The sequence below is a fragment of the Enoplosus armatus genome, chromosome 20 (assembly GCF_043641665.1).
Source record: "Enoplosus armatus isolate fEnoArm2 chromosome 20, fEnoArm2.hap1, whole genome shotgun sequence".
NCBI lineage: Eukaryota > Metazoa > Chordata > Actinopteri > Centrarchiformes > Enoplosidae > Enoplosus > Enoplosus armatus.
The window spans coordinates 9,049,688-9,076,705 of NC_092199.1; the positions used below are offsets into that span (position 1 = coordinate 9,049,688).

Here is a 27,018-nt window from a genome sequence, read left to right on the forward strand (position 1 = left end):
GCACGATGGAGAGCAAGGGATTACTTCGCTGTAAGATCGTGGTGGTCGGCGATGCTCAGTGTGGCAAGACGGCTCTCCTTCACGTTTTTGCCAAAGACTCGTACCCGGAGGTAAGAGACCCTCTTTCACAAAGATAAACACGTGTGATGAGCGCAGCGCAGGTGCGTAAAGTCCCCGAAACCATACGGCGCGACGAAGTCTCCATCCAGCCTGAAATCTCCAGTAACACTTCAAAACCTGCTTATATCACCTGCATTATGGGGACTGACTGATGACGCACATTATTTATCTATTTTAATGTGTTTTCCCTCCTTTTTTCTGATCGACTGAATGAGACCGAAATGCTGCGCAAAGGTGGTTTCTATAGACAGGTTATGTATTTTCTGTATGATAGCATTTATCAATCAGAAATGAACAAGTTAGATTAAATTAAAAACCCTTTCAGGCTTCAGACTCTCATTCAGTTGCCACAGGAATCTGGACTCTGTGCGCTTCTTGCGCATCGCGCTCGTCAGCGGCTGTTAGCGCCGGTCTGTGTCGGAGCAGTCTGGTCTCTAAATACTGAGGCGTCACTAGTTTGACCACAGCGAACCACTGAATCACCACCTGTCTGTCTAGATTGTGTGTTTCTACATTGTAACATGCGAAGAATTAAATGTGCCGTCATAGTGTTTTCATGTGGGACTAAAAACTGATGACATTAATCAAGAAACTATTCACAAAATAATCTGCTAAATAACTAAATAACACAACACATTAGTTAATCAATATGAAGTCATCAGGTACAATAAAGGATTCAACACTTAAACCCAACATACACTGTTCAGTGAGCAGTGGACATCTTGGACAATATCAATTGAGATTCTGAATGGATAAGGACATCTCATTTGCATTAAATCTGTGTTGTGGTTGTGCCTTTGCTTACAGTATGTTGATGACAATACAGTTCCAATACATTAACAACAACAACAGGAAATATAATTAATTGGCAGATGCAGGGATGTTACCCCGAAAGAAGAAACACAGAAGAAATGGGCTGAAATACCTTCTGTACTTGTTGAGTTCATTATTCAGTTGAAACTCTTGAGCTGTTAATGAAGGATAATGAAATCAAAGTGTGTTGACCTGAATTTCTGAATTTGGAAATAGGTCAAAAGCTCAAAGAATTGGCCTCATCTACTTTCCACACACACACACGCACACACACACACACACTATCTCGTGCCTCTGATGTTCATCTGCACAACAGCTGACTGAAATAATTAGGATGTTTTTTTCTACCTTGCATTATCTTGATTTAAATTAAATCCTTCACAACACCCCTCTGAGCTTTGATCTAATTTTAGCCGCACGTGTCTCATTGCAGAATTATGTTCCCACGGTGTTTGAGAATTACACTGCCAGCTTCGAGATCGACAAACAGAGGATCGAGCTCAACATGTGGGACACTTCAGGTAGGACGTGTTTGGGTTCGGTTTCATCCTGTGTGTGGCAACATTATCATGCCGATGTGATGAGAGGCGAGCTGCATCATCAGCCCGTGAAGAAGTTGGTGTAACAGGTGCTCCAGACTGGCAAACAGCTGACTCCTCGGAGCGTTCAACGACATTCGGGCTGTGGGCCAAAAACATTAGCAACCGCAGCTCGAGTGTGTCAGAATAATCTGCTGGGAGAAGCCCACTGAGTGACATTTTTGAAATGTTTTTACCTAATTTAATTCTGTTTTAGATCTAGATTCATTAGCAGGCACAGAGCTTATCTGTGTTGATACAGTGTTTATATAACTTCAGTCATCACCTTTCGAGTTAATGTGACAGTTGTAGTTAGTTTTGAGCAGCCACTCCAGAGTTATATCAGCTCTGCAAGAGGATAAACAACTTGTCACTCAACACTTGCCTGCTCCAAGTAACCTGTCAAAGCATAATCATCACTTATGAACACTGTAAAATTGGCTGCAAACGTGACTTTATGACAATTTGTCCCCATGACCAAAATCCACGGCAAGTAGATTTCGTTATTTTTAGTTAACAGATATTGTAGTGCTGATACGGCTTTGGGGCAGCTGTTCAAAACTGTAAAGTTAACCAATATGTGAGGACAGACGTCATAATGTTGTTAGCCTCACAAAGTCAGTATTTTGCAGCTCAGAGTCATTTTGCATTTTCCAGACTAGACTTAAACAGCTCAGAGTTTCTGGAAAAAGTCATGTTCTCTCAGTCTCCGGATGTAAAGCTTACTTTCTCCCTTTGTCAGCCTTTAGGGCCCTTTCGCATTTCATTTCCACTTACATAACAACACCCGAAAAAACTTGTTCCAACACAACCACAGAGAGCGGCTTTAATGCGCAGCGTTCCATTAACCTCCACCCATGCAGACATACAGAAAGACCAGCTAGACAAGCTGGAGATTAAGAGCTGCAGCTGCTGAAGCTGGTGTTGCCTGTTGGTTTGCAGTGGGTGAGGCTACTCCACTGTGTTTGAACAACACCCTTGAACAATTGCTGGTTGTTTCACACACACACACACACACACACACCTTTCTCCCACTGAGCTGTGTGGTGGATAACAATTATGCTAGGGAATGCTTACACAGTAATTTAGTCCACCAAACAAAACAATTTAATTCATCTTTTTTTGTGTGAAGCATGTGCCATTCAGGACTTTGTCATGTCACATTAATGGAATCTCCTTGCACACAATAGAGGCTGAACATACTGGACATAGCGATCACAGGTGTGAATCCGTGTACCTTCATGAGTAAGATAAGGTGTTTTTTCTCAGCAAAGCTTCACCAAACCTTCTCCATAAATAATAATAACAAAAATCTATTTATATCTGAGCGTGTGCAACCGTGAAAGAAAAATAGGTTTTACTTTTTAATAAGGAATACTCTAAATAGGGGTTTATGTGAGGATACGCACCAGCCAAAGGGATGTTTTACAACATGGCAGCCCAAATACTGAATTTATGAATGGCTTTTTTACTAATTTATATGTATTACTGTTTATATAACCATTTGCTGTAACTTAGAAACGGTGCTAAAATTGTACTGAAAGTTGTAGAGATGACAGTAAAGAAAGGACCTTCATGCCAGGGCTTAAAGGAAAAGTTTGACATTTTGGGAAATATGCGAATAAACACAAGCGAGAGAAATTCGTCACATGATGCGGGATGCTGGTAGCTGATTTAACTGTCCCCCCTGTTTCCAGTCTTTATGCAGAGCTAAGCTAACTAGCTGTTAGCGGTAGAGACATGTGAGCGGTATCAAACGTCTTGGCAAGAAAAGCAAATAGGTGTGATTCTTTAATATAATTAATTGTATTTCTGTCAAAAAGCAGACCTTGAATGATCTAGATTATGGCAGGTGATCCATGTCATGAGCTGCCTCCTCCAACTCTTCCTAAGCTGCTGAGAGGAGACATATGCGTTGCCTCGCAGCGTCCCTGTGAGCTATTCTGGGTCTGTCTCAGGAGACAGGTGCATCGGCACCTACATCAGTATTACCACAATTCCCCCTGGTACCCGACCCTTCTTACTAATGACTGAATAGTGGGATTACAGTCACTTGGCGTGCCCACAAGGATGATTTTGTGTGTGTGTGCGGCTGTAACGGTGGCTGTAATACCCTTGGGTTGTTCTTACTTACATTTGCCATTTCTTATGCAATCACAGTTTTGTTTGAGTATGTACACACTGCTTCTGGTGTGTGTATTCGCAGGCATGTGCAGGCATGCGTAAGAGACAGCCGGGCAAAGGTTTGTTAGCATTCAGTTTGTCTGCGGGTGTCCCGGTGCGTGGCATGCCAGTGTGTGCAGTGTGCAGTAAGTGGTGGGAGTGAGGCCGAAACTCAGACGTCGAACAAGCATTATAGAAAAATCTGTTGTGTTGTCATCAGCAAGTTGACTATCATAACAGTTTAATTTTGAGTGTTTGAAAGGGCAGCAGCTGGGCAGAAGACAGGGTATAAAGCCGCAATAACAGGCTACAGTCAGCGTAGTTTCAGACGTATATAATTAAATGGCTTTAACTGAGAACGTTGGATTCACATTGCCGGCAAAGTGGTACCAATTGAATGTCACATTCATTAAGGAAGTGGACGTAAATACAGATGATGAAAGAGCAGAAACTCATCACTGATGTTAAGATATAAGGCCACCGCATGGATAGCAGATAAGAGGAGAGTGTTCAGTCTTACAGAGAGGAGGGAGTGTCAGGCAAGGTGCCAGAACGAGCCTCCGAGCTGCCCTCTCATTGTGCAGAAACAAACAGTGGATTTAATTAATCAGACACTTGCTGTGTGACCAAACACTTGCCCCCTGTCTCCTTCATTCTTCATCTCGCTACACCCCCCTCTGCCTCTTCAACCTCCTGCTTCCTTCCTCTACATCCTTACACGCTTGTTTTCAGACTCCCTGCCTCGTAGGTTAAACTCTATTTCTCGTTTTTTTCTTTCCTCCTGCCAAAACTAAATTCCCACCTCTGCCTGCTCTGTGAACATCTCTGTTAGCCGCCATTCTTCTCTCAATCTTTCCGCCATCTTCATCTCTTTCTCTCTCTGTCTTTGATGCTGCGATGTATGTGACACTGAGTCAAGATTAAGATCAGAGCAGCGCGCGTCAGATTCAAAGCACCGTCTCGGCCTCGGAGATAAACCAGCCTCACCTCAAGGTCCATTTAGAAGCTGTTCTGGAGCTTGATCACATGATCGTCCTCCGCAGAGAGAGTTTGCACAGCTGTCAGTGAATTAGAGATGTTCAAATATCCATTTCTCTGAGCACTTTAAAGAGTTTTCATCTGTGTCGGCGTAAATTTAAGACCCAAGTCCATGATAATTACTGGGACTGTGCTGGTCAGGGGTCAGGCCAGAATAACTGGCTAAGGGGCAGATATGAGCCCCCTATTTCTACCATTCTGTATGCACTGCATATATATAAGTTAGCAATTAGTAATTCAGCAGTAATTGTGGTAAATAGATTAAAGTCAATGTAGGAACATCACCATGTAAGCACAATATAAACACAATAAAGGCCTTAAAACTGGATTTTAACTCCCTTCTTCAAGACTTCAAGATTAGGTAATAATGTAAATAATGTTAAGGCTTCTAATATTTCAGTTCATATTGTGCTTTCGTACAGTATTAGCAAACTAGTTTGCAAATAATAAAATTGCCACATGGTGAGTCAGGAGCCTTCCTGCCCTCTGAGGGTCTGGGGTCCCGGGGCAGTTGCCTGCTTTGCCCTGTTGGTTCTGCAGCCTTGAAGTGACCCTCTGCCCACGCCTGATGACCAGACTGAATTGCCATTTTGTTTCACTTCATTTGTCAGTCTGACATACCCGTCTTAAAGATGTCCTTTTCAGTTGACCGCAAAACTGCGGTAGGAGTGGCAACACGGATGTGTTATAAGATACTCAGAGATGGGGATGTTTGCCCCCCCCCGGCCCTGTCCACATGTTCTTTTGTGCCACAGCCACACATGGCAATATGATCTCAATTCACATTCTCTCACCTCATTAGTTTTGCTAAATGCACAGGTTCATTTCATTTGCAGTCAGCCACACTTAAACAATTGACATCACAGATCGTTTGATTTGGAATCTGTTATATTACTCATTTGTTTCTTTGTCTTTGAGTTACCGTGGTCGTTGGGGGAGGTCCCTTCCTGGTGGAGCAAAGGCGTCAGGGCTGAGGACTCTTAAATCCTGGAGCCGGCTCATCAGGCCTGAACCATGTGCTGCTGTGCCATGGGGGGGGGGGGGGGGGGGGGGCTGTTGACCTCTTTAATAGGCCTAATTATCAACTTCTTGGTTTATAATGTTTTTGCAACCCAGGTTTTCATCTCAAACTGCTGTTTCCTTGTTGTCTCACTGCTCGGTCCCGAACAGCTTTACACTGGGATGATGTCTTGGAAATAAAAATTGCTTTTCTACAAAGCTCTGACTGGCTCGGTTGTTTCTGAATCACTGAAAAAAAATTGGTCTTGAACTCGGCTAGTTCTTCCCAAAAGCCATCAATCAAACCACTTTACTTTATTTTCTATTTGCAAATAAGTTTCCCTTTTGTACTGCTCTGTGCTGATGCTGATGGAAAAAAAAAATCAAAAGCCTGTTGGGAAACACAAAATAATTTCTGCTCATAACAAATTACTGAAGCAATAAGTCAAATTCTCCTTTGTAAGGAGCTTCTGCAGTATGTGAACGTGCGCTGGACCTCGTGGACTCATCAAAAAGCATCGTCGCCATAAAACAAAAAACAAATTAGTCTCAGATTGCAAGCGTTGATGATTATGATGACACAGCAGTTGTGTGGCGAGGGATCTTTGGTCTCCAAATGATGAAAAACCGACAACTTGATCCCAGCCGAACTCATGTGCTGTAATAGTTTTCATGTCTTGATTTGCCCTTCTCTGCACGTTTCCCTCTTCCTCTCTTTAATTTAATTCTTTCTAATATCCTCTCTGGCTGCCGACCCCTCGTCAGGCTCTTCTTCTTCTTCTTCTTCTTCTTCTTCTTCTTCTTCTTCTTCTTCTTCTTCTTCTTCTCTCTCTGGTTCCAACAAGTCAAGGTTAGGATTCCCACTGTATTGGGGCACTGCCCTCTCAGCGCTCTTGCACTTGATTAGCCTACCTTTGCGTCTTTCTTTGTCCGTCCCTCTATCTGTCTTTATGTCTCTCCTCCACTTCTCACTCAATCTTTTTCTCATTTCCTCTGTGACAGAAAAGAAAAGGCTCCCTGCTGAGTATAATTCCGCCGTTGACTGATCTGTTTCTAGATGACCATCCTGCAACAATTGACCTTTATCCGGCATACATGTATGTGCCACTGGTTCTGTTAGGTCTCCCGGTGTTATTTATTTATCTTTTGTACCAGATGTTTTCTTCCTGCATTGATTGCCCTCTCTGACTGTTAGAATCGGAGTCGTTCTGACTTTGTAGCCCACAGAAATTCACTATTCACAAGCATCGGCTCAATTATCAACCAATTTTGCCAATGTAAGGCTTAAAAAGGTCATAAATTAGATTAATATATAGACTCCAGGGGTGACCTTTACATTCTTAATTAATCGTCTGGTGCTCATTATGAATATGCCCTAAAATCACCTTTTTTTCTAGAATCCAGGATAATTACACATCATGTAATAATATTAAACTTGGCATTAAAACAGACTTCGTCCTGGTTCACCTTCTAACTTTATGAGTGCGCGTGTGAATGACTTGTCAGGCTTGAAGGTACAGAGGTGGTAAAACGAGTTCTTTGTGCATTGCACAATAAAATGACTTTTAAAATGTGGGGAAAGGGAGCCATAGTGTGAGGTTATTTCTAAAAGGATGAATGTTGGTATACTGTCGCTTAGCTCACCCACAAGTTGAGTTATGAGAAACTGTAGATTTGAACAAAGCGGAGAGTTTAGCAGCTAAAGAGCCAGATATTTTCCTCAGGAGTTGTCGGAGAGCAAAACAAAGCTAAAGGAGAATAAATATTGGACTTACATTCATCAGAAACACGACAACATATGCTCATGTTGCTCTGCCTGATTTGTAAACAGGCAGCTGTTTGCCTTGTGCTATGTTTACCATATTAACTGAAGGTTATAATATATCAGTGTTGTGCTTACGGCTTTTTTCTGCTGCTTCCAGGTAGAAAAAGATCTGTAATCGCAGGTTTAAAAGACTATTCTTAATAAAGCCGGTTTTAGCAACATAATTCACAGACAGTGACTATTTATGCTGAATAATTAGCAACTTCCCCACAACATAACTGTTTTGTAACAGGGTATGAAAATTAGGGTTTGAAGTTTAGTTGTCAGTTATCTTGGCTGGAGTCATAAAGAACGATTTGACTATTGCTGCAAAGAAATTAAATCTTTGTTTGAGTTCTGAGTTTATTTTTTCTCTGTGGCTGGCTGACAACAAAAAGCAGTTGCTGTTGTTGCCTGCAGCGAACTCCTGCCACGAAAACACAAGCCTCCAAAAACATTCAGGTGTCACATGTGAGAGTGTGAGGTAAGAGTCGCTGAAGCAACTGGCTCAACCTGCAATGTCACACCTTAAAGCAGCGAGCAACGAAGGAATGCGTTCGCCGCCTTGATCTCTGTCCTCCGGGCAGCTTCCTGTTCAGAAGCACGTAACCTGAATTGTGAGAGACTTCCTTGAGGGCCTGACAGGTCAATAAGAACATCTCTGGATGCTCGCTTGTGTACACACACTCACTACACACATGCTGCTCTTTCTGTCACATACTGTGCGAAAATTGCCGGCACTGGAAGCCCTTTAAAAGACCCTGTTGCATCCATCCTTCCATCCCGGGTCGAGTCTGTGGCTGAGATTGCCTTAACAATCCATCATTCATTCATGAGCATCTTTTATGACCCCAATTACATGTCGGCTCTTTGAAAGCACTACCCCAGATGTGCACTGAGCGAGCATCTGTGTGTGAGTGGCACCTGGCTCCATGACAGAAAGGAGTGGAGAAAATAGTGTTGAAGTGTCTCAGAGGCTTTTTGGATAGAAGTGCAGATAGCAGGGGAACTGGGTTTTTAGTCCAAGTGCTGTTTTTTCTACCAAACATGTATGTTTGTGTGTATGAGTGTCAGTAAGTGTATGTGAGTAAGTGCTCTGAGTGATTAGAGGAGTGGGAAAATACATAAATAGAGACAGTGGAGAGACAGAGGGATACAGAGCTGAGTGCTCAGAGTCCCGTACAAGAGAAAGCAGGCTGAGTGTGGACTAAATGAGTGTCAGTAGGTTTTCATGGTTCGAGCCCAAGCCCCATTCTTCCTGGTCTGATTCTCCTCTGCTCATGCAGCCCATTAGAAGACCAAGGGTACATTGAAAATCAATGGCCTAGATGCGTCTCCACTCTCATTCCCAGGGGACTCCCGGTCTGTCTCTCAGCTACTGGTGCATGTGTAACTGAGCCAGAGAGACAGCAAGTCTGGATGTAACACTAACTTTCAGACTTTCAACAAGATTTAGGTTCAAACTTATTCAGTTATTTACTCAAACTCTACCAGGCATCTTCATCCTCCATGTTGAAAATGTGAATACATTTTTTCATTTGGATACAGAGGCGCTGTTTTGTGTCCACCATGCACCATCTTTGTGTTAAACTTTCTGACAATAAGAAACCTGACAGCATATAATGTATATACACATTTAAACATTCATCACACACAATCCAGATACAGAACCACACATTGGAGAGGGCGAGTGGGAGGTGCGGGGGTGTTAAAATGCTTGATATCCTTCTCTCTAAATAACATCATATACATATATACATATATATATATATATATATATATATATATATATATATATATATATATATATATATATATATATATATGTATATATGTATACCATATATTTATTGATGCCAACAGTTCATTTTGTCCAGTATAATTTAGCTGGAGAGAATAATCTGCTTGCTCCATTGATAGAAAGTCTATACAGTCTTAGAGCCAATGTTTCAAATCTTTGTCTCAACAAATGTGTCTACTTTACATAAAACTTGACGGAAACTTGTGCTAAAAGGAATAGAAAGAGTTAGGTCATGATAAAAGACAGGCATAACGTGCTCAAAACCAAAAAGAAAACCGCAAAAAAACACATAAAACCCAAACGAAACTCTTCTTCTTCCCCAGCTAGCAATCGCTTCCTTGCTAACGCTAACATTTGCGAGGAAAAAGAGGGTGAAATGAAACAGACTGTCATCCGTCATGTTTTAGACAGTGGTTTAAAACCATAATGGCTCAGTTGATACATTATGTTCCTGGAAAAAAGTAATTAGATTTTGTAGTGCACTTTGTTTAGATACAAAAACACACACAGAGGGCACTCAAGGGGTCTATCCATCCACTTAAGACCCTCTCTATCCCTTATCTATAATGCAAGACGTAGCTATGACCGCTCCATTCAACCCGCAACACCTCAGCCATTACTGAGAGGCCTGGATGGTGCTGACCCTCTTTCTACTGCCTTGTGATATACTGTCATTTCTACTGTACAATACTAGTGTTTCCTGGTTTTATGTTTCTACATTTCTGTTTTAGTAAATGGCTTCATTTCATCACAATGGCGAATTCACTTATCAGAAACGAACCCACGTCACAGCCAGAGACTGGATTGATGACATGGTTCATAGCTGATCAGATCCTGGAAACACTGAACAGAAGAATCCGATAAATTGTAAGTTGAAAACATAAATGATAAAAATGGCTGGCTAGATATTATTACTTCTACAAGGATGATTACGTGGAGTGGTACATCATATATTATTGTTCAGTGGTTCTCCTTTCATGTTCATATAAAGTGATTCTAAACTTGGTGTCATTTAACATATTATATATTATCATATAAAGGTGGATATTGACACAATATGGATATTGAAGGGATCCTAGAATTGTCTACATTTAGGCTCTTTTTACTTTTGGCAGCTCCTATTACTTTCTGTGCTCACGTGCTAACTAGTTTTCACAAATTCTCAATTGCAGTAGGTGATGTTACGTCTATTGGTACTCCTAGTTGGAAATCGTTGCTTTAATTTATAAACAGCTTGTAGTAAAACTGCATTTGCAATGTGACTTAAAGTATGACACATTTTCAAATATCCATTCTAGTATGAACTGCCATTAATTTAACGTGATATGCAATGTTTTCTGAAATTGTCCTTGTGTCAGGAGACTTTGGCTCAAACTGATGTGAGCCATTATAATTGTTACAGGGTCATAAATGAACATTCGTATGTAATACACATGCAGTTTGTATTTGGCGGTATGGAAACTCCCACTGTATCTAGCAGGTGAGGCGAAGGAGCAGCCGCACAAAATGTTTGCTTCCACTAAACAAGATACGTAGAGGTTTGTGTATTCTCTGGGTTTAAAGCTCAGAATCAGGGCTGCACATAAGGAACATAAGGCTGCTCAGACAGCATATAAAATCACAACAGGAGCTGGGAGGTTTAATGTGAAGGGGAGATGCCCAGATGTCAGACTGTTCTCTCTGTCATTAATTTTAAGGAATCCTGCAGGATTACTGCTGATTTCAGGCAAAAAAGCTCAGTAGCAGTGCTCTCCCTCTGCGCCCACTGAATTAGAAACATCACCTCCCTGGTATTCTGTTATTAGTCCCGCTCTAAATGAAAAAAATAAACAGAACCTGAGCATGCTTTAACCTCAGTAAACACATTTCATCACCAGTTTAGCGAATGGTTGAACCACAATATAACTCCCAACACAGACCTGTCCAGCTGTCTTCATCAGACATTTCAGTCAACCATATGGAAAATACACATGTACAAGCGTGTGTGTGGTATGTCACATTGTTGACAAGCACATTGTGCAAAGACCGCTTGCCTCGTGATGTGATTGGCAGCATCAGCATCGCTCATCCCTCCTCCACGCTGCTTTTCAGACTATTGTTTGGGATTCAAGCAGAAGAGTATGGATAACAAAACGCAGTTACATGAATCTTAACATGGAAGATAACAACTTACACTGTTTAACTTCACCATGAAGTTCAATCAAACTTTGTGTTGAATCAAACACAATTATTTTATACACTATTATAGAGTTTTGTGAGCACCCTGTTGTTTAATTGACTTTGGTCTAACATATAATCACACTGTAAAAAATACTTGCATGCACCTTTTTAATCATAGGGCAGGATAAACATGACAGAGGTTGAGGTGTTTAATGGAACGGATAATGACTAATTAGTTAGTGAGTTGACTAATGATCTTTCTGATGAGATTTTCACGTTAAAATACTGCATTCATTTATATAATGCCCCTTATGTTAATTCACATGTGGTTCCTACATTAGATCAAATCTTGCAGTCTTCATATACGACCACCTGTTGCACACGGGTTCCATACTTTGGTCGCGTGATTACAATTGCTCCACCTCCATGACAACTAAGCACCATGAGATGAGGTTGAAAGCTCCAGAAAGACCTAACAAGTGGACTCGAGTTAAGAGTTTGTCTAATTGCTATTTCCAAGGTGAAGAGTGAACCGTTGCACACCACAGATGTGTCATTGTGCTGTTATTAATGAGGTATTCCAAGGACTTAGTATTGCACTTCCATAAAGTTTGGGGACTCACAAAGTCAAAGCAAACCAAACCAAAAACACAGAATCTCACATTTCCCACAATGCATCTGAGTAGCATATTTTGTGGTGCCCTCCCTGCTTGGCAAAAGCCCACATCTTTAACTTCACGCGGCCAGTTTATCACACAGACTTCCTGTCTCTGTAAATTTGTTTTCACAGACTGAGCATCACTCTACATGACTACTAAACTGATCTACATCACTCCTGAGAAGAAACAGCTTTAACAATTTATTATATGTTCTGTTGGCTCATGCTCAATCAGCAGCTTGGTCTAATCACATGGCAAATAAGACATATCAGGCTTAACACCTTCATGTTAAAATAATGTGAAATTTGAATGCAATTCTGTACACAGAGAGAGAGAGAGAGAGAGAGAGAGAGACAGGGCAGCACAGTGTCAGCTCTGCAGGGTGCCTCAGAGTGTTAATGCATATACGCTGAGTGTGTGTGTGTGTGTGTGTGTGTGTGTGTGCGTCTACTGAGTGGACTCTACTACTGCATGATAATCGTCTGAACATGCAGGCTTATTTCTCCTCTGTTATTTAGCAGACAGTCGTATTGTCCCCACATTTCACACAGCATGAGTGTGTAGCAGTAGTGCTTAATCTCTGTGGGCGGCATTGCTCATGAGTTCAGGTGGGGGAAGAAAAATACATTAATCAATAGCATTAAATTTCCTCTCTGGATGTATTTCAGGGATTCAGACCTGGACGAAAACCAGACAGAAAGGGTGCCATTTCTTCAGAAGGGCATGAGAGGCACAACAGGATTTTAAAATTAATGAACATTACTGCACCGTGATGGAAGTTGGCAGACAAAAATGTCATAAGAGAGGATTAATACTGATTTTCTGTGCAAACATCTCAAGGTGTGTTTGTGTTCTCTCTGAATCAGAGCCATGAATACTGAAAGATACGACATGCAGTCTTATCTGTCACTTTACAGCTCTGAGCTCGACGAACCAAAGACGTTTCCGAAAATACAACAGTGGATGTTTAAAAATGAGTTTTACAAGTTCTGTCGAATAACAAGATTTACCATATTTAACATAAAATAGATAACATGCCGCCCTCCATTTCATAATTAAGAAACCTGCCCAGCGGGGCTCATTAAAGGTCGGTCATCAAGAAACTTTACTTCATAAAAAGCTTTTGTTCTTGCAGTACAGTCTGGAATATACAGACGGGTGACAAATGAAAGAAAAGAACAAATGCAGACGCTTCCACGAGTCATAAGGTGTCACTGAAAGGTTTGATGAGAGCGAAAATGATGTGACCTTCACACTCACCAGAACTGAACCAAATTAAACACCTATGGACGGTTATGTAAGGACATACTGTTCTGTTAATTTTCACCCTGGTTGTTTAAGTCTCGAGTTTAGAATGAATACTTGTGGCTCAGGAGGTAGAGCGGGTTGTCTGTGGATAAGTGGTCCACATGTCGGAGTGTCCTTGGACAAGACCCTGAACCCCAAGCGGCTCCTGATGGTTGGCCAGCACCCTGCGTGGTTGCTCGCTGCCATCAGTGAGTGGGTGTGTGCGTGAATGACAATCATTTTCTTATGTATTATACGTACTCTGACGATTTAAGAGAACACAAAGAACACCTGACATATCTCTGTTTCAAAAGCCTGGAAAAGAAGGCAAGATGGACTAGCCTCTAATATTGTCCATTATTATAAATATAGGATTTGTTAATGATTTTTCAGCTGACATGAAGGTCTTAATATCTGACTGTGAAAATAATTTAAATTGGTTGTCTTCATTTTTGGATTCTTTATATATATTTTATGTTTGAGATGTATATGCTTGAAAAAAAAACTTCATTAATTCAGATATATATATATATATATATATATATATATATATATATATATATATATATATATGGTTGTTGTAGCTATTCTCTCTCTCTCTCTCTCTCTCTATATATATATATATATATATATATATATATATATATATATATATATGCAGTTTTCATCAGTACATGTAAGTCTGTTAGTCATAGTATGACTGGACTTTGAGCTGACTGCTTTAGATGAACGCCTGGTTAGATGTCGCTGGTTGTTAGAGGTTGCTATTCTCAGCGTGTGGCTCTCCTAAAACACATCATTCAGACAACATTACACGAGTCTTTTAGGGAGGACAAACCTCTCTAAGCAGCCACTGAACCTAAGAGGTGTATCCGTCAAAAGCAGCACACAAGTGGATTCCTTAAAACGGTTATGGACAGTTCTTGCTTTCCAGTGTGTTGTCGCGAGCATCCAAACAGACAAGAGAAGCATCAAAACATCAAAAGCATGACAACCCCATGTGGAGTCACAGCGTGGTGTTACTGTTTCCCCGACGGCTGTACGTCACTGTGCCAAACGTTGTACCACATCCACACGTCTTACACACATTTGACATTTCGTTGGTTCCTTTTAAGTGACACTTAAGTATATACCTGTATGTGATCTGTTACACCCGACAACTTTAGGCAGGATATTTCAATTTTAAGCTAGTTCTGACACTGTACTAACCGTGTTTTTCCTGTAAATATTTCAAAAACTGAAGTAAATGAGCTGTAAAACGCTTTAAATGGCACTAACGTTGTCCTTGGAGATAGCTAAATGCAGGCAGTACTCCAGTGGCTGAGTGTCTTTTTGAGTTTGTTCTTGATCAGAGGGTCGCAGACAGAGACAGATGGGCTGAAGTTTCATTGTGCGGCTGCTGCTACAACAGCAGGAATCTTCCCCTGAGGGCATCGTACTACAGGTCCCAGAGAGGGTCAAAAAAGCTCAGAGATCAATACACATTAGCTGCTGCTTGAGTGCTGAACATGGATTAGTTGACAGGCTTGCAGTCTGTGTGTGTGTGTGTGTGTGTGTGTGTGTGTGTGTGTGTCAAGAGAGTCAAGTAAGCACTACCATTATCCAACATTATGCTAATACCAGTTTTATGAGGACTAGTGCAGCTGAATTCATTTATAAGCATGAATGATTTCTTGATTTCCTACATTTGAAGTACTTAATATATAAAACACATATAATAATATGATAATGATGAATATGAAATGATGCTGTAACATTAGTAGCATTGAAATGAGGATCACTAGTTATATTCTGCAGCAGAAAAAAGCCGTAAACACAATACTGACATATTGTCACCTTATAAAGTTGCTTGGCGAACTTGTTAGCAAACATTTACACATCCAGCAGATACGGAGTAACATTAGTATTCATTCAGAATCGTGTTTCTGGCCACCTGATGAATATTCACTCTTGTTTTAGCTTTTTAGCTGCTAAATGCTCCATTATGTTCACCAGCTAGTTGCTAACTTTGTATATCTGCGGTTTGGTGCTGAGCAGGTGGATTTATTAGAACTTTTTCACTGTAAACAGCTGCCTGCTGCGGCTGAAGGACTAAACACTAAAGTTGCAGGCCAGAAAACCAAAGCGCCATGAGAAATAACAAATAAGCGTATTTCCCAAAATATACTATTACTATTCCTTTAAGAAACATCTGTAACATCTGCCAACCTCCTGTATGTTGTCAGGATGGTTGATGACACAAACCACAAGCCTCTGACAGCTTAATTTAGTGAGTCTTTTATTCAAAGCTGGTTTTGGAAGTTATCTGTATTTGGAGGAGGAGGACGATTGAAGTGCAGAGACTTTGAATCTCAGGGGAGTTTTGATGCTTGTTTGCTCTGGCAGGGGTAGGTAGACTGAATAGAGGAGGACTTGGCAGAACAACAAACAACTACATTACTGCCGAAGGAGCACCAACTAACTGAATACGCCAGAGAAAAGCAATCAGCTAAACCCAACAGACAGCTGTTAAATAAACAGCTCACGTGCGGCCGGTAAGACGAAACAAAGTGAAGAGCAGGTACCACACAGCTGCGTTAACACCGGGAGATGTTTCTGTTGATTGGACTGATCCCTGGTCAGCTGCCTGCAGGAGATCATGTTCCTTTGATGCAGTGACAGTTGCTGAGTGCGCCACCTGATCAGCACCCTGGACAGTTCTTGTAAATCAAAACATTTGTGATGTAATTTACCTCATGTCATGTTGTTGTCTAACTCTGTTATGTGACCTAACTTTTATAATGGAGAATAGATTTCCACCTTCATTATTATTTCTGCTTGAAAAAATATAGAAAAGTAGAATGAGGTTGTGTAAAATGCCTTTTCATTACAGCGTAATGGAGTTTCATTATGTTATTATTCCGTGCTCTTTTTTCACTCCTTCTTGCCTTGGGAAAAGTTTAGGAGAAACTTAATTGTCCGGATCTTTTTTTATACTGAGAACACTGAATACTGTTGACTCACAGTTTATCCTCATTGCAAGTTATTTTTCAGCCTTTTCTCTCAACAAAATGTATAAAAAATGCTTGAGTTGTAATTTCAAATACGATAATGTGCCACAAAAGCAGAGAAGAAGAAGACTGCTTGCTAGTAAACATGGATGTAAACAATGCTGGTTTCAAAATGTAAAGAAATAATAATCTCTGCAAATGTTTTGTGAGGAAGGAAATACATTAGTCCTCAAGGATACAAACGCACACACTGAAAACAAACGGAAAGCAAACAAAAAACTTTGTTTACAAGAAAACTCCACAGGGCACCTTTAGATTGTTGTTATTAAACCCAGACCCATTGCCTATATATATCATATTTGAGAGTTACAAAAAATCGGTTAAGGATAAGGATCCCATAAATTAGTTTTTTTTAAAAGAATTGTAAGACGAATTGATGACGAAGATCTGTGCTGAGCGGAATATCTGGATAAACGCTCTCTCAAGGAAAAACGGCAACACTTTCTAAATTATGTCAAACATATCTTTGACATTTCTGGACTGCAATTTCTTGTTACTTATCAGCTGACATATACAGCGATACTGACATATCTGTGATAAGCTAATGCTAATGCCGATATACTGATGCAGACGATTTATTGATCAGGCCCTGACTGTTATAACTGCTATATATTATTTTTTCTTCCTTTCTGTGAAGACGGACAAAAGTTTCAGTTGGTCGTCCTTCATATTCACCTAACTAGAGACTAGAGACATGGAAAATTGTAAATAACGTGTATCTTATGTTGGTTGTCTCTGTGGGCAAACACATCATTTGTATTTTGCCACAGTCGACACGAGTTCTAATGATAGCAGCCGACCAAAACACATTACTCTGCGTAGCTGTAGCCTATATATGCCTGGTGTATACTCGAAAAAGTGCTGACTAAGCAGCTCTGCAAATGACTTATTTTACAGCGTCCTATTGCCCAGATTAGGCCAGCAGTATTTCATAAATACTGTTTGCGTGGCTTCAGGTGGGCTGAGACTAAGATCTCTTTTACACAAAGGCGGAAACACACGATTTAAAGGATGAGCTTATGCTGTAGGAGCCCAATCACATTTTGACATTAAATACGATTTCACTCCAGGTATTGTTTTTTCTTGTCTGTCTGGCCCATATGTCTGGCATCGGCTCAAACTAATGAAAAAACACTGTCCGTAGCTTTCAAAAAGAAATGTCTGAAAGTGGCTGCTTTATCTGACCTTTCTAGACTCATAGAGGAGCAACTCGGTGGATTTTTACGGAGACAAAGACTCAAACTTTTTAACACTACGGTTGATCACAGCTGCCATCTGATGCAGAGGTGGAGCTGACAGTGTGAAGCAGAGCTACAGCTGTCGGTTCACTGTTGGAGACCTACGGGGGGGTTTATGGGGACCGTCTGCACTTCCACTCTCCCCTGCTCCCTTTGCCTTTTATCGAATTAATCCTCCTCATTTTCCGTGGATGTTTAGACTTTATCTGCACCTAGAAAATGCTAAAACACAAAAGTGAACATGAGATAGTGTGTGTGTGAATGCAGCATGTGTGAAACCCAGGAGCAGGAATTAGTCAGAGAGACGGGGGAAAAATGGTTGTGGCCTTTAGTTTGACATTTTTGACCACAGAAAAACATGTGTACAAACACGTGTTTTGCTTTGGGGCCAGCTTTTCACAGCACAACACAAATTATGGTAAATATGGATGTTTTTTTTGGGCCCACATACTGTACCTGTATATTGCCCTCCAGATGTGTTGATGTTGTGTAATCAAAATTCAAAACGACATGGTAGCTTAAAGAAAAAACATTTTTCCCCCCAAAGTTTTGTCCATCCATATTAAAGGTTTTACACCCTGATTAAACTGCTAAATGTGGAGACAACACAACACAGGTTGTTATCTTCTTGTAAATCACTCATTTGGAAGTGAAAACATTCAGTATGTGAGTGTAAGAATTATTAACCAAACTGTGTGTTTTATACTGTATTTTTTCTACAATGCCATGGACAATTTTGCTGGATTTATTTGTTGCGTTCATCTTTATTTTTAGCTTCCAAATGATTTTATACAGATAATCAAGTTAAATTGGTGGATTTGTTTACAACTTGGACTCTTTTGTAGTTGTGCTAGAAAGCAAAAAGTAAATAGATAAAAGGTGGTCAAAAATACAAACAAAAGTGAACAGTGAAATGGCAGTTGTAGCCTCTGTAATGTGATATATTTACGATTGAAATTGAGGTGTTTTGATGTAAAAAACAACAACATTTTTTTTACATATATTTGGCATATACCAAGAGTTAACTGAACAATTAACCCAGGGACACACAATAAGGAATTAACTAATTAAGTCTGACAATAACTTCTATGTGTGAGACACGTAAACATTATGGATTGTGTTTTTGGCAGCAGCTCAGATCCAGTCGGGTACTATGAGAATTTTCTGTCCAACACATTTTTGTGAAGTTGCCAGAGCCGTGTGTGCGGTTGACAAAAGCACGTAGAGTTGGAGACAATGAGGGACGTAGAGAGGGAATGTTGTCCCCTCTGGATAGGAATGTGTCCCCTTGCCCAGGTCACAATGCTCATTTCAGCCTGGGCCCCCGGCTAAAAAACATGCCATTCTGAAATACCAGGTGACGCTTTGTGTGAGCCATTCATTATATCATTGTCACACGTCTGTCTGCTGGCTTATTCAAGACTGTCAGACGCACAGACCAGGGGTTGTGGATGAGGCCCCTCTGTTCGTTTCTAAAGCATTGAATACACCCACTCTTCTGCAGAGTGGCTTAGTTCATGGTAATTACATTTAATCATAGTTATTACTGCCAAAGGATCTCTGTAATGACTCACTTTGTGATAAAAAGTTAACTCTTCAGCAAAGTAACTAAATTACATATAATCCACCTGGAAACGTTGGTCACGTCTGTATGTGTTTTTCGCCCACAGGTTCGGCCTACTACGACAATGTGCGGCCGCTAGCTTATCCTGACTCTGACGCTGTGCTCATCTGCTTCGACATCAGCCGTCCGGAGACACTGGACAGCGTGCTGAAAAAGGTCAGTGCCACATTAACATAAGTGTGAAAGTACATTTTGTCTCTTATCAGGCCGGCAGGCAAAAGAGCAGACTTAAAGGACTGGTTCTAATATTTTCAAGTCCATCTCAATACAATACTCACAAGCCATGTGCGCACTGAGAAGGTTAAGGCTCACTGAAATAATTTCTCCTCTACTGGCCATGAAGCGAATCCTTCATAGCACAAACCACACAGAGAGAAATGGGGTATAAAACTTAAACCTGCAATAACAGATTTTTTTGGCCAGAAAGACAGACATATCATCACCTTTAGAGTTGATGGAACACCATTTTCATTCATTTGAAGTTGATTTTCTGTAATTTTCTTATATAAGAGAAAAATCCTACCAAGTGTTGAGTAATTTTTTCTGCCTGGAACACAAGTAGCATTTTAAATATTGATAAATCTTCATTTTCACTGCTTACGAACATATGTGGGTTGGAGCGTTTGACCTTTCAGTCCGCTGACATTCCTGCAGTCAGCGCCATCACTCATCAATGACATCATCAATACAAGAAAAAACACGCATCTTTTATGGTGGACAAATTCTCACATCTACATGGGGTCCACTTGAGAACTAACTTGAACTTTGACCTCATTAGACGACCTTAGTTTCACGTAGTAATAGCGGTGAATGAACTGATTTCACAATGCATGCACAGGATGCCAAAGTGACATGTTGAGGGGTCACTCTGTTCAAAGTTTAGAGACAAAACTTATCCTTATCCTATGTACTTTAAGTGTATAAGTAAGGCAATGTGATATCACGTCGTGTTTCCATTTACTTTGGCGTGTTTTCTTATTTTCCACCTACAAGCTTCTATTCTCAAATAACGCCCTTGCAGCACATAGCACTTTTTCGTCTGCCATTTCTGACAGCCTTCCGCCTTACCAGTTTTTGCGCCCTCCAATTTTCCTTTTAGAGGGACTATTCTCTCTCAGCATTGCTAAGCTACAAAAATACACCTTGCCTCCTTATGATTTCCTTTTTGCATCCTTTGTTCTCTTCAGTCCAACTTCTTCAAATTCTCATTAAAATCTCCCATTAGGTTGTCTGTACATCTCTCTCATCGAGCATTACCCAACCTAAGATGCTATCCCAGTCTCTACCCAGCTATCACCTTTTTTTGTAATGCTTCAACCCAAATTTTCTTTTTTTTCATAACTTTCTTCCAGCAGCTGTACAAAAAGTACAAGCACAAAGACAGAGGCTGACAGACAAACACAAACTCAATCAAACAGCACTGGCTGATGATATATGGGTCTATATTTGTAATCACAGGTTTTACCGACAACAGTTTCAGAGTAGCTGAATAAACATTTGTGCACAACATAGGACTCATACACACTAGTTACTGGCTTTAACCACCTCAGAAATGTGGACTATGTGGTTTCAATGTTGTTTCAAAGCCTCCTCCACACTGCTAATAGTAGGCAATGTCTGTAAAAAATGTACTTAGAGTTGTTGAGATATTTCAGTCTGGACCAAAGTGACAGACTGAAATCTGAAAATATCAGGATCAGCCTTACAAAGCCATCATGTGTAATATGTGTGTAATTGTGTAATCATATGATGTAAACTCGTCCTCAGGTCATTAAATTAATAGAAGTATCACAGAGGACATGACCTCAGTGTCCTCAGTGACAGCTACAGCATTTCCTGCTGGTTTTGATGTGTGTGTTTTGGAAGTGCAGTTACCTGGGTTGCACATATAATTTCAAACTGAATTGTCAACCAGACTCTCTGCTCCGACAGCTCGCATTATTATTGCTTTATCCGGAACAAAACTCTCACCAATTCTTAACATTAACACAAACAATAAGCCGCTCTTCCCGTGGCTCCTTTGTGACTCATCTAAATTGCTGCTATTCACCATTTGCACACTGTTCGTCGGAGGGGCCTATTGAAAGGCAACAGCTCACTCTGCACAACAGCACAACACACTGCAGCCCGTAACAGCAGCGACACAGACGCCCAGGAGAAAAGAGCTCTTTGTAAGGGAGAACAAATGGAGCAACTGTGTAAAGTGGTTGCCTGTGCCATGGTGTGAGGAGATAATGACTGGAGTCGCAGACAGAGAGAGAACGATAGAGAGGGAGAGTTTAATAGTTTGAGTCATGTCAGTGGTCTGTAATGAGGATTGTCTGTCTCTGTTTGCTTGTCTTCTTCCAGCATTTATGGATACGAGCATCGGGCTGTTGTGAGCTCATGTTGTAGCCAACAAAGCAGCAATGTAGTTGTTTCAGGATTTGTTTCCTGTCTGTCCTGCTGTGGTCAAATAAGGCCAGTTCAGTCATGCCTGAAGATTGTTATGTCAAATGACCATTTTAGGATATGATGAGAAGATGAAAAACGAACCAGGAAGTTCAGCTTCTCAGACTCAAATACACAGCGATTCATACTCCTTGGCATGGACCTAACAAACATTTTCTTTCAAATCTAAATCAGTACGACGGTTGGAATAGAAAGGTAAACTACTTATTCCAAGATCATAACCAGGGCTGGGTATCAATATACGAAATATGGTACCTGGAGTTAAGTGCAGACACCAAAACAACACGTTTTTTGTGATACATCACACTGAGGAATATAAACAATATAGATAATAATATGTTTAAATGAAATAAACCAAAGCTTTCAAATGCTTCAGAATTTGACACAAAGCATCTGAAAAATCAGTTTACCTAAATAAGATACTAAAATTACCAAAAAACAAAGTATAATTAAACAAGAGGAAGAATCTGACCAAGTATTTAATGACACCTTTGGTACAGAAATGAACCTGTAACCACACCCACCAGTGACGTCACAGTGTCCTGGAGTACAGCTGTGCATCGCTGCAACAAGGAGAGTCAGCAGAAACAAGGTTTTCCCCTTTAAGCAGTAATCAGAACTTGCAACCTAATTGGACTTTGACAGAAACCATTTCCAGGTTGAAGGGATCTCAGATCAGCACCTCTTATGTGAGAAGTTTAATAATAGACTTTGACTGCTACACTATATGGCCAAAATTATGCGCATACCCCTATCCACATACTGGGGCTTGCACTAGTCTGCATTGTTCCAATTACGGGAAATCTTAATGCTACAACATACAATTATATTTTAGACAGAAATGTGTGCTTCCAGCTTTGTGGCAACAGAGTCTTTCCCAGGAGAGTAGAGGCTGTTATAGCAGCAGTTTAATGGCCGTGGTTTTTGAAATGAGATGTTAAACAGCAACATATGAATGTAAGGTTGAGGTGTCCACATAGTGTATTATTCTCAGTCCAACCTACATTTGATTTATAATTGTCCTGTGCACTCATGTGTATTTGTCTGTTGATCCACAGTGGCAGGGTGAGACGCAGGAGTTCTGTCCCAACGCCAAAGTGGTGCTGGTCGGCTGCAAGTTGGACATGAGGACGGACCTCAACGTCATGAGAGAGCTCTCCAAACACAGACTCATTCCTGTCACCCACGAACAGGTGAGGGGTGCAGAGAAAACGCCACTCATATTTGAAATGTGTTTGTGTTCTTTTCCATGAAAGCCCAGCCAGTATCTGCGAGCATCAACAGGGACAAACCTAGCTTGAAATGAACTGCTGTTCCTGCTACCACAGTCGAACAACAATAACAGTAACTTTGCATGTGTGAATAACTGAACATTTATTTGATTTATTTAACACTACAATATTAATATGTGTGACGTATGGTTTTAAACGTACAGTCTTTTGTAATTTTCCGCTTCAGTGATTTTCATTTACCTATAGTAACACTGATTTACGTACAAATTTAATAGTATCATCTCAGACAAATGGCACCCATTACTTTGTTCCCTTGTGCACATAAACACAACTTCTGAAAATTAATTCGGAGGATGACATTTGCTTCAGATCATAACTTCCACAAATAAGGAAACACAATGAGTATAAAAGAGATGGGACTGAACAAAGACGGAGACAAACAGCAGGATGTGCGATAATACGATTGTTTTGTTTGTGTCTTGGAGCAATGAACAGTGGCATGCATGAATTTTAATAGCTTATTTTCATGTAAATTTGAATTCCCACTTCTTGGCAGCCTTTTGTCAACATATTAATATTTCCTCATACCTCCGACAAAGTAGAGGTAACCGCCCTTATTTTCCTGTCAGTAATGGCCTCAAAATTGGTCCATCAAGATCTCAGATTAGTTTCTCTGCATAAAGTGATTGATCTGCAAATTAACAGAAACCTTTGATCACACCAAATGTTTTCCTGAAACTGTAGCAGCAGCAATTTTCAACTTTGAAACTCTCTCTTTCTGTCCCAATCCTCAATGTGTACTGTAGCTTATCAGTGCGATCTTAACTGAAGAACACTTAAAATAATCATCCCAAAGGCACCTAAAGCATGTCTTGTTTAGTTTACTCTTATATTTGTCAAATTTAGCTGCATCAAAACTGTGCGAGAACCATGACTTTACATCATTTTAATTACCTGTTTTTGCCAAAATGTGAACAATCAACACTTTGGGTGCATCTGAGGCTGAATTGTGTGTCAAGAGAGCCCTTAATCTTGTCAAAATAGAAGACGTAAGCACAATACTTCTGTGGTCATACTTGATTAATATAATAGAAAAGGATTGGGTTGAAAATGGCTGGAGTTGTACTTCAAAGTGTAGCCATAGAGCTCTTCTTAATGGCCCCCATTCAAAGGGGCTGCACTGCAAACAGCCAGAAACAGGGACTTTTACGTTTCAGCCACTTGATGTGATCCCCATGGGGAAGTGCATCTGCCAGAATGAACCGCACATGAACTGCGTGACTACCGCTGTAATCGGCTTAAGGGCGTCAAAATAGAAACTTGAAGTGTTGGAACGTTTCCTTTAATGCAAAAATAATGCAGCCTCCCTGGTAGCGTAGCTCGAGCCTTTAATGTTTTTTCATAGAGGACGAACACCCTGCTGCTAGATGCTCCCTCAATATGGAACATCTCTAACACTGATGGCTGAACACCTACGCTGTCACACAGTGTGGATGTTTCACTGCCAAAGAAGTTAATGAAGCCAACTGATGGCACACTCCAAAAAGAAAGAATGAAATAAAATGACAAACTCAAGTGATAGTCAGAAGGCAAGACTAGAAGTGTTATTTATAAGACCTACAGAAGGATTGACCCTTTCTTAATACAAGATACACCCAAGCAGTTGCTGGAGAACTGGGGAGCAAAATGAAAGCACCGTATACTTGTAAATTCAACCAGTCCAGATTTAAGATGGTGCCAACTACTACTGGGAATAAACTGAGCTTTTACGCTGGAGTTTTACAGTTGCACGGATAGGACTTGAATATTTCATAGCTGTGTGGGGGATCTTAGCTTTCTGGATGCCCCAGCTAGCTATGATGCCTCTGAGAGCCTAGGCTTTTATTAAGTGGGGAGTTTTTACTGTACATGACCGAGCCCAATCCACAAAAGGATAAAGTACTATAAGGATAATCTAACAGCATGTAACAAATGGTGATAATAATAAACTTCTGGAGAACATTTCAAAAGAGTTTTGAAAAGTTCACTGTTTGTGCATTTATCCACTCATAGTACTGCATGGCTTTCAAAAATCAAGTGTAATGTTGTGTGAATGCTTAATTTAGACTGTATTGAATTACACGAGGCTCCCAGCGGTATTCCAGAGGTTCAACATGTTTTAAGGACATTTAAGAATGCAAAAAGCATCATTTTCCACCACATGACCCCTCAGTCTCTCTCACACACATTCACACTATTTGTTTGCCAAGTACTAGCTCTCAGCAGCTCTCGACGTGAGTCACTGGCTTTTGGACTACAAACATAAACTGAAGCATACAGCTGGATAGATGTTTGAATTTTAAAGCTGCAATAATCTTTTTTATAGTAACAATGGCTCAAAATGACCACATAAGGAGCTGTTCCACCTGACCGCAGATCCCCTGCACTCTGTGGAGCATTTTAGGGTCGTTAAGCTCATTGTTTTTGGTTTTACAACCCTGCAAATGTTCTGTTTTGGGTCAGTCTCCTCACCTTTTTTCCAAAAGCAGCAGGCTGCAAGCTGTGTGCTGGTGCTGACCTGCACCAAATGGCAAACAGACAAACTTTAACAACTAGCTGGTGAACATGGTGAAGAATTTAGCCGCTAAATTTCCAGGAGTTAGTGGAGACCAAAAACAGAGCTAAAAAGGAGAGTGAATATTGGACTTACATTCACCAGGTGGCCAGAAACTCGGCTCCAAATCAAAGTGTAAAATGTGTCGATGTGTAAACAGATAGTGTTTGCTAACACGTTTGCTACCTGTATAAGATCTTAATTTGTCAATGTTTACGACTTGATTCACTGCCTCCAAGTAGCCAAAAAAACCTCAATGAATGCAGATTTAAGGCTTCACTGTTCAGTCACCTTCTTAACAGCCACATATTCTGTATTTTTCTATGTTTTTAGGGCACTAATTTGGCGAAGCAGATCGGTGCCGTGGCCTATGCAGAGTGCACCTCAAAGTATTCAGAGAACAGCGTCCGTGATGTTTTCCACGTCACCACCCTGTCGTCTGTGTCCCGCATCCATCGGCCTCAGCTCAAACGTGCTGGCTCGCGTCGCGGCCTCAAGCGGGTCTCCCAGCAGCCGCCCCGGACTGAGATTCTCGAGCACCCACCTGCCATTAGAAAGGACCGGGCCAAAAGCTGCGTGCTCATGTAAAACCAGAACCCACCTGCAACCTGCCATGTGTGTGCTGATGGACGTGAGACCACGCTGCACATGAACTTAATTTATTGGTGAATTCTTGTCAGATCTTTGCACTGCATAAAGGACAATGTGATGAAAACAAGAACCAATGCTATCCTGTGGAGTTCTTTGAGGAAATGTTTGTCCATCTTTAGCGAAACTCTCCTTGTTATTTTTCTCTGTGGCCATGTTCTCATCAGGGGAGGTCATTGTCGTGGCTGTTGTAGCTATTTTTCTTTAACGCTTTTACTTGAACAAGCGGACAAAAAATGGACACAAACAGGCTGGTTAGCAAATGAAACACATGGACAGAAAAAAAAAATGAGTATGGAGATAGAAAGAAAAAGATAATAATTTGAAAGATCATCTTGCAGGAACCAGCAGTAACAGTGCTGGCCTTGACCTCTATTAAGTTGTTTCCTGTTTTGAAATGCTATTCTCTCTTTAAGTGTTTAAGTAAATGAAGCACAATATGATGCACGCTGTTCCGAGTTGTTCGTAAAATGCCAGGGAATGACCTCTGCTGTTCCACTTCAAAGTTGAAAAGAAAATCTGGAGACAAAAACAAACTCGTGGGCTGAGATGACACTAATTTTCTTAAACCACAAGTGCTTTTAATATTGAAAACTGAATAATTACTCACCACATAATACTGAAGTGTTGTGAAATTAATATTGTTCCAATAGTCCACACTGGGAGGGAAAGTCACGGAGGGAGTAAAGGGGGCTGACTGTTATGTTGTACATGTGAAAATTAAATAAAAGAAACTTGCTCTGCTGAGTGTTTGAACATC

The 27,018-nt window shown here is 40.7% G+C and overlaps 1 protein-coding gene across 1 annotated transcript; it reads left to right on the top strand.

Annotated features, from left to right (window-relative positions):
• On the top strand, positions 1 to 27,018 carry LOC139302904 (rho-related GTP-binding protein RhoN-like). Its single transcript, XM_070926549.1, has 5 exons — positions 1 to 110; positions 1,367 to 1,454; positions 19,381 to 19,490; positions 22,844 to 22,978; positions 25,944 to 27,018. The coding sequence occupies exons 1-5, from the start codon at positions 6 to 8 to the stop codon at positions 26,196 to 26,198; spliced, it is 693 nt and encodes a 230-aa protein (XP_070782650.1). The 5' UTR covers positions 1 to 5; the 3' UTR covers positions 26,199 to 27,018.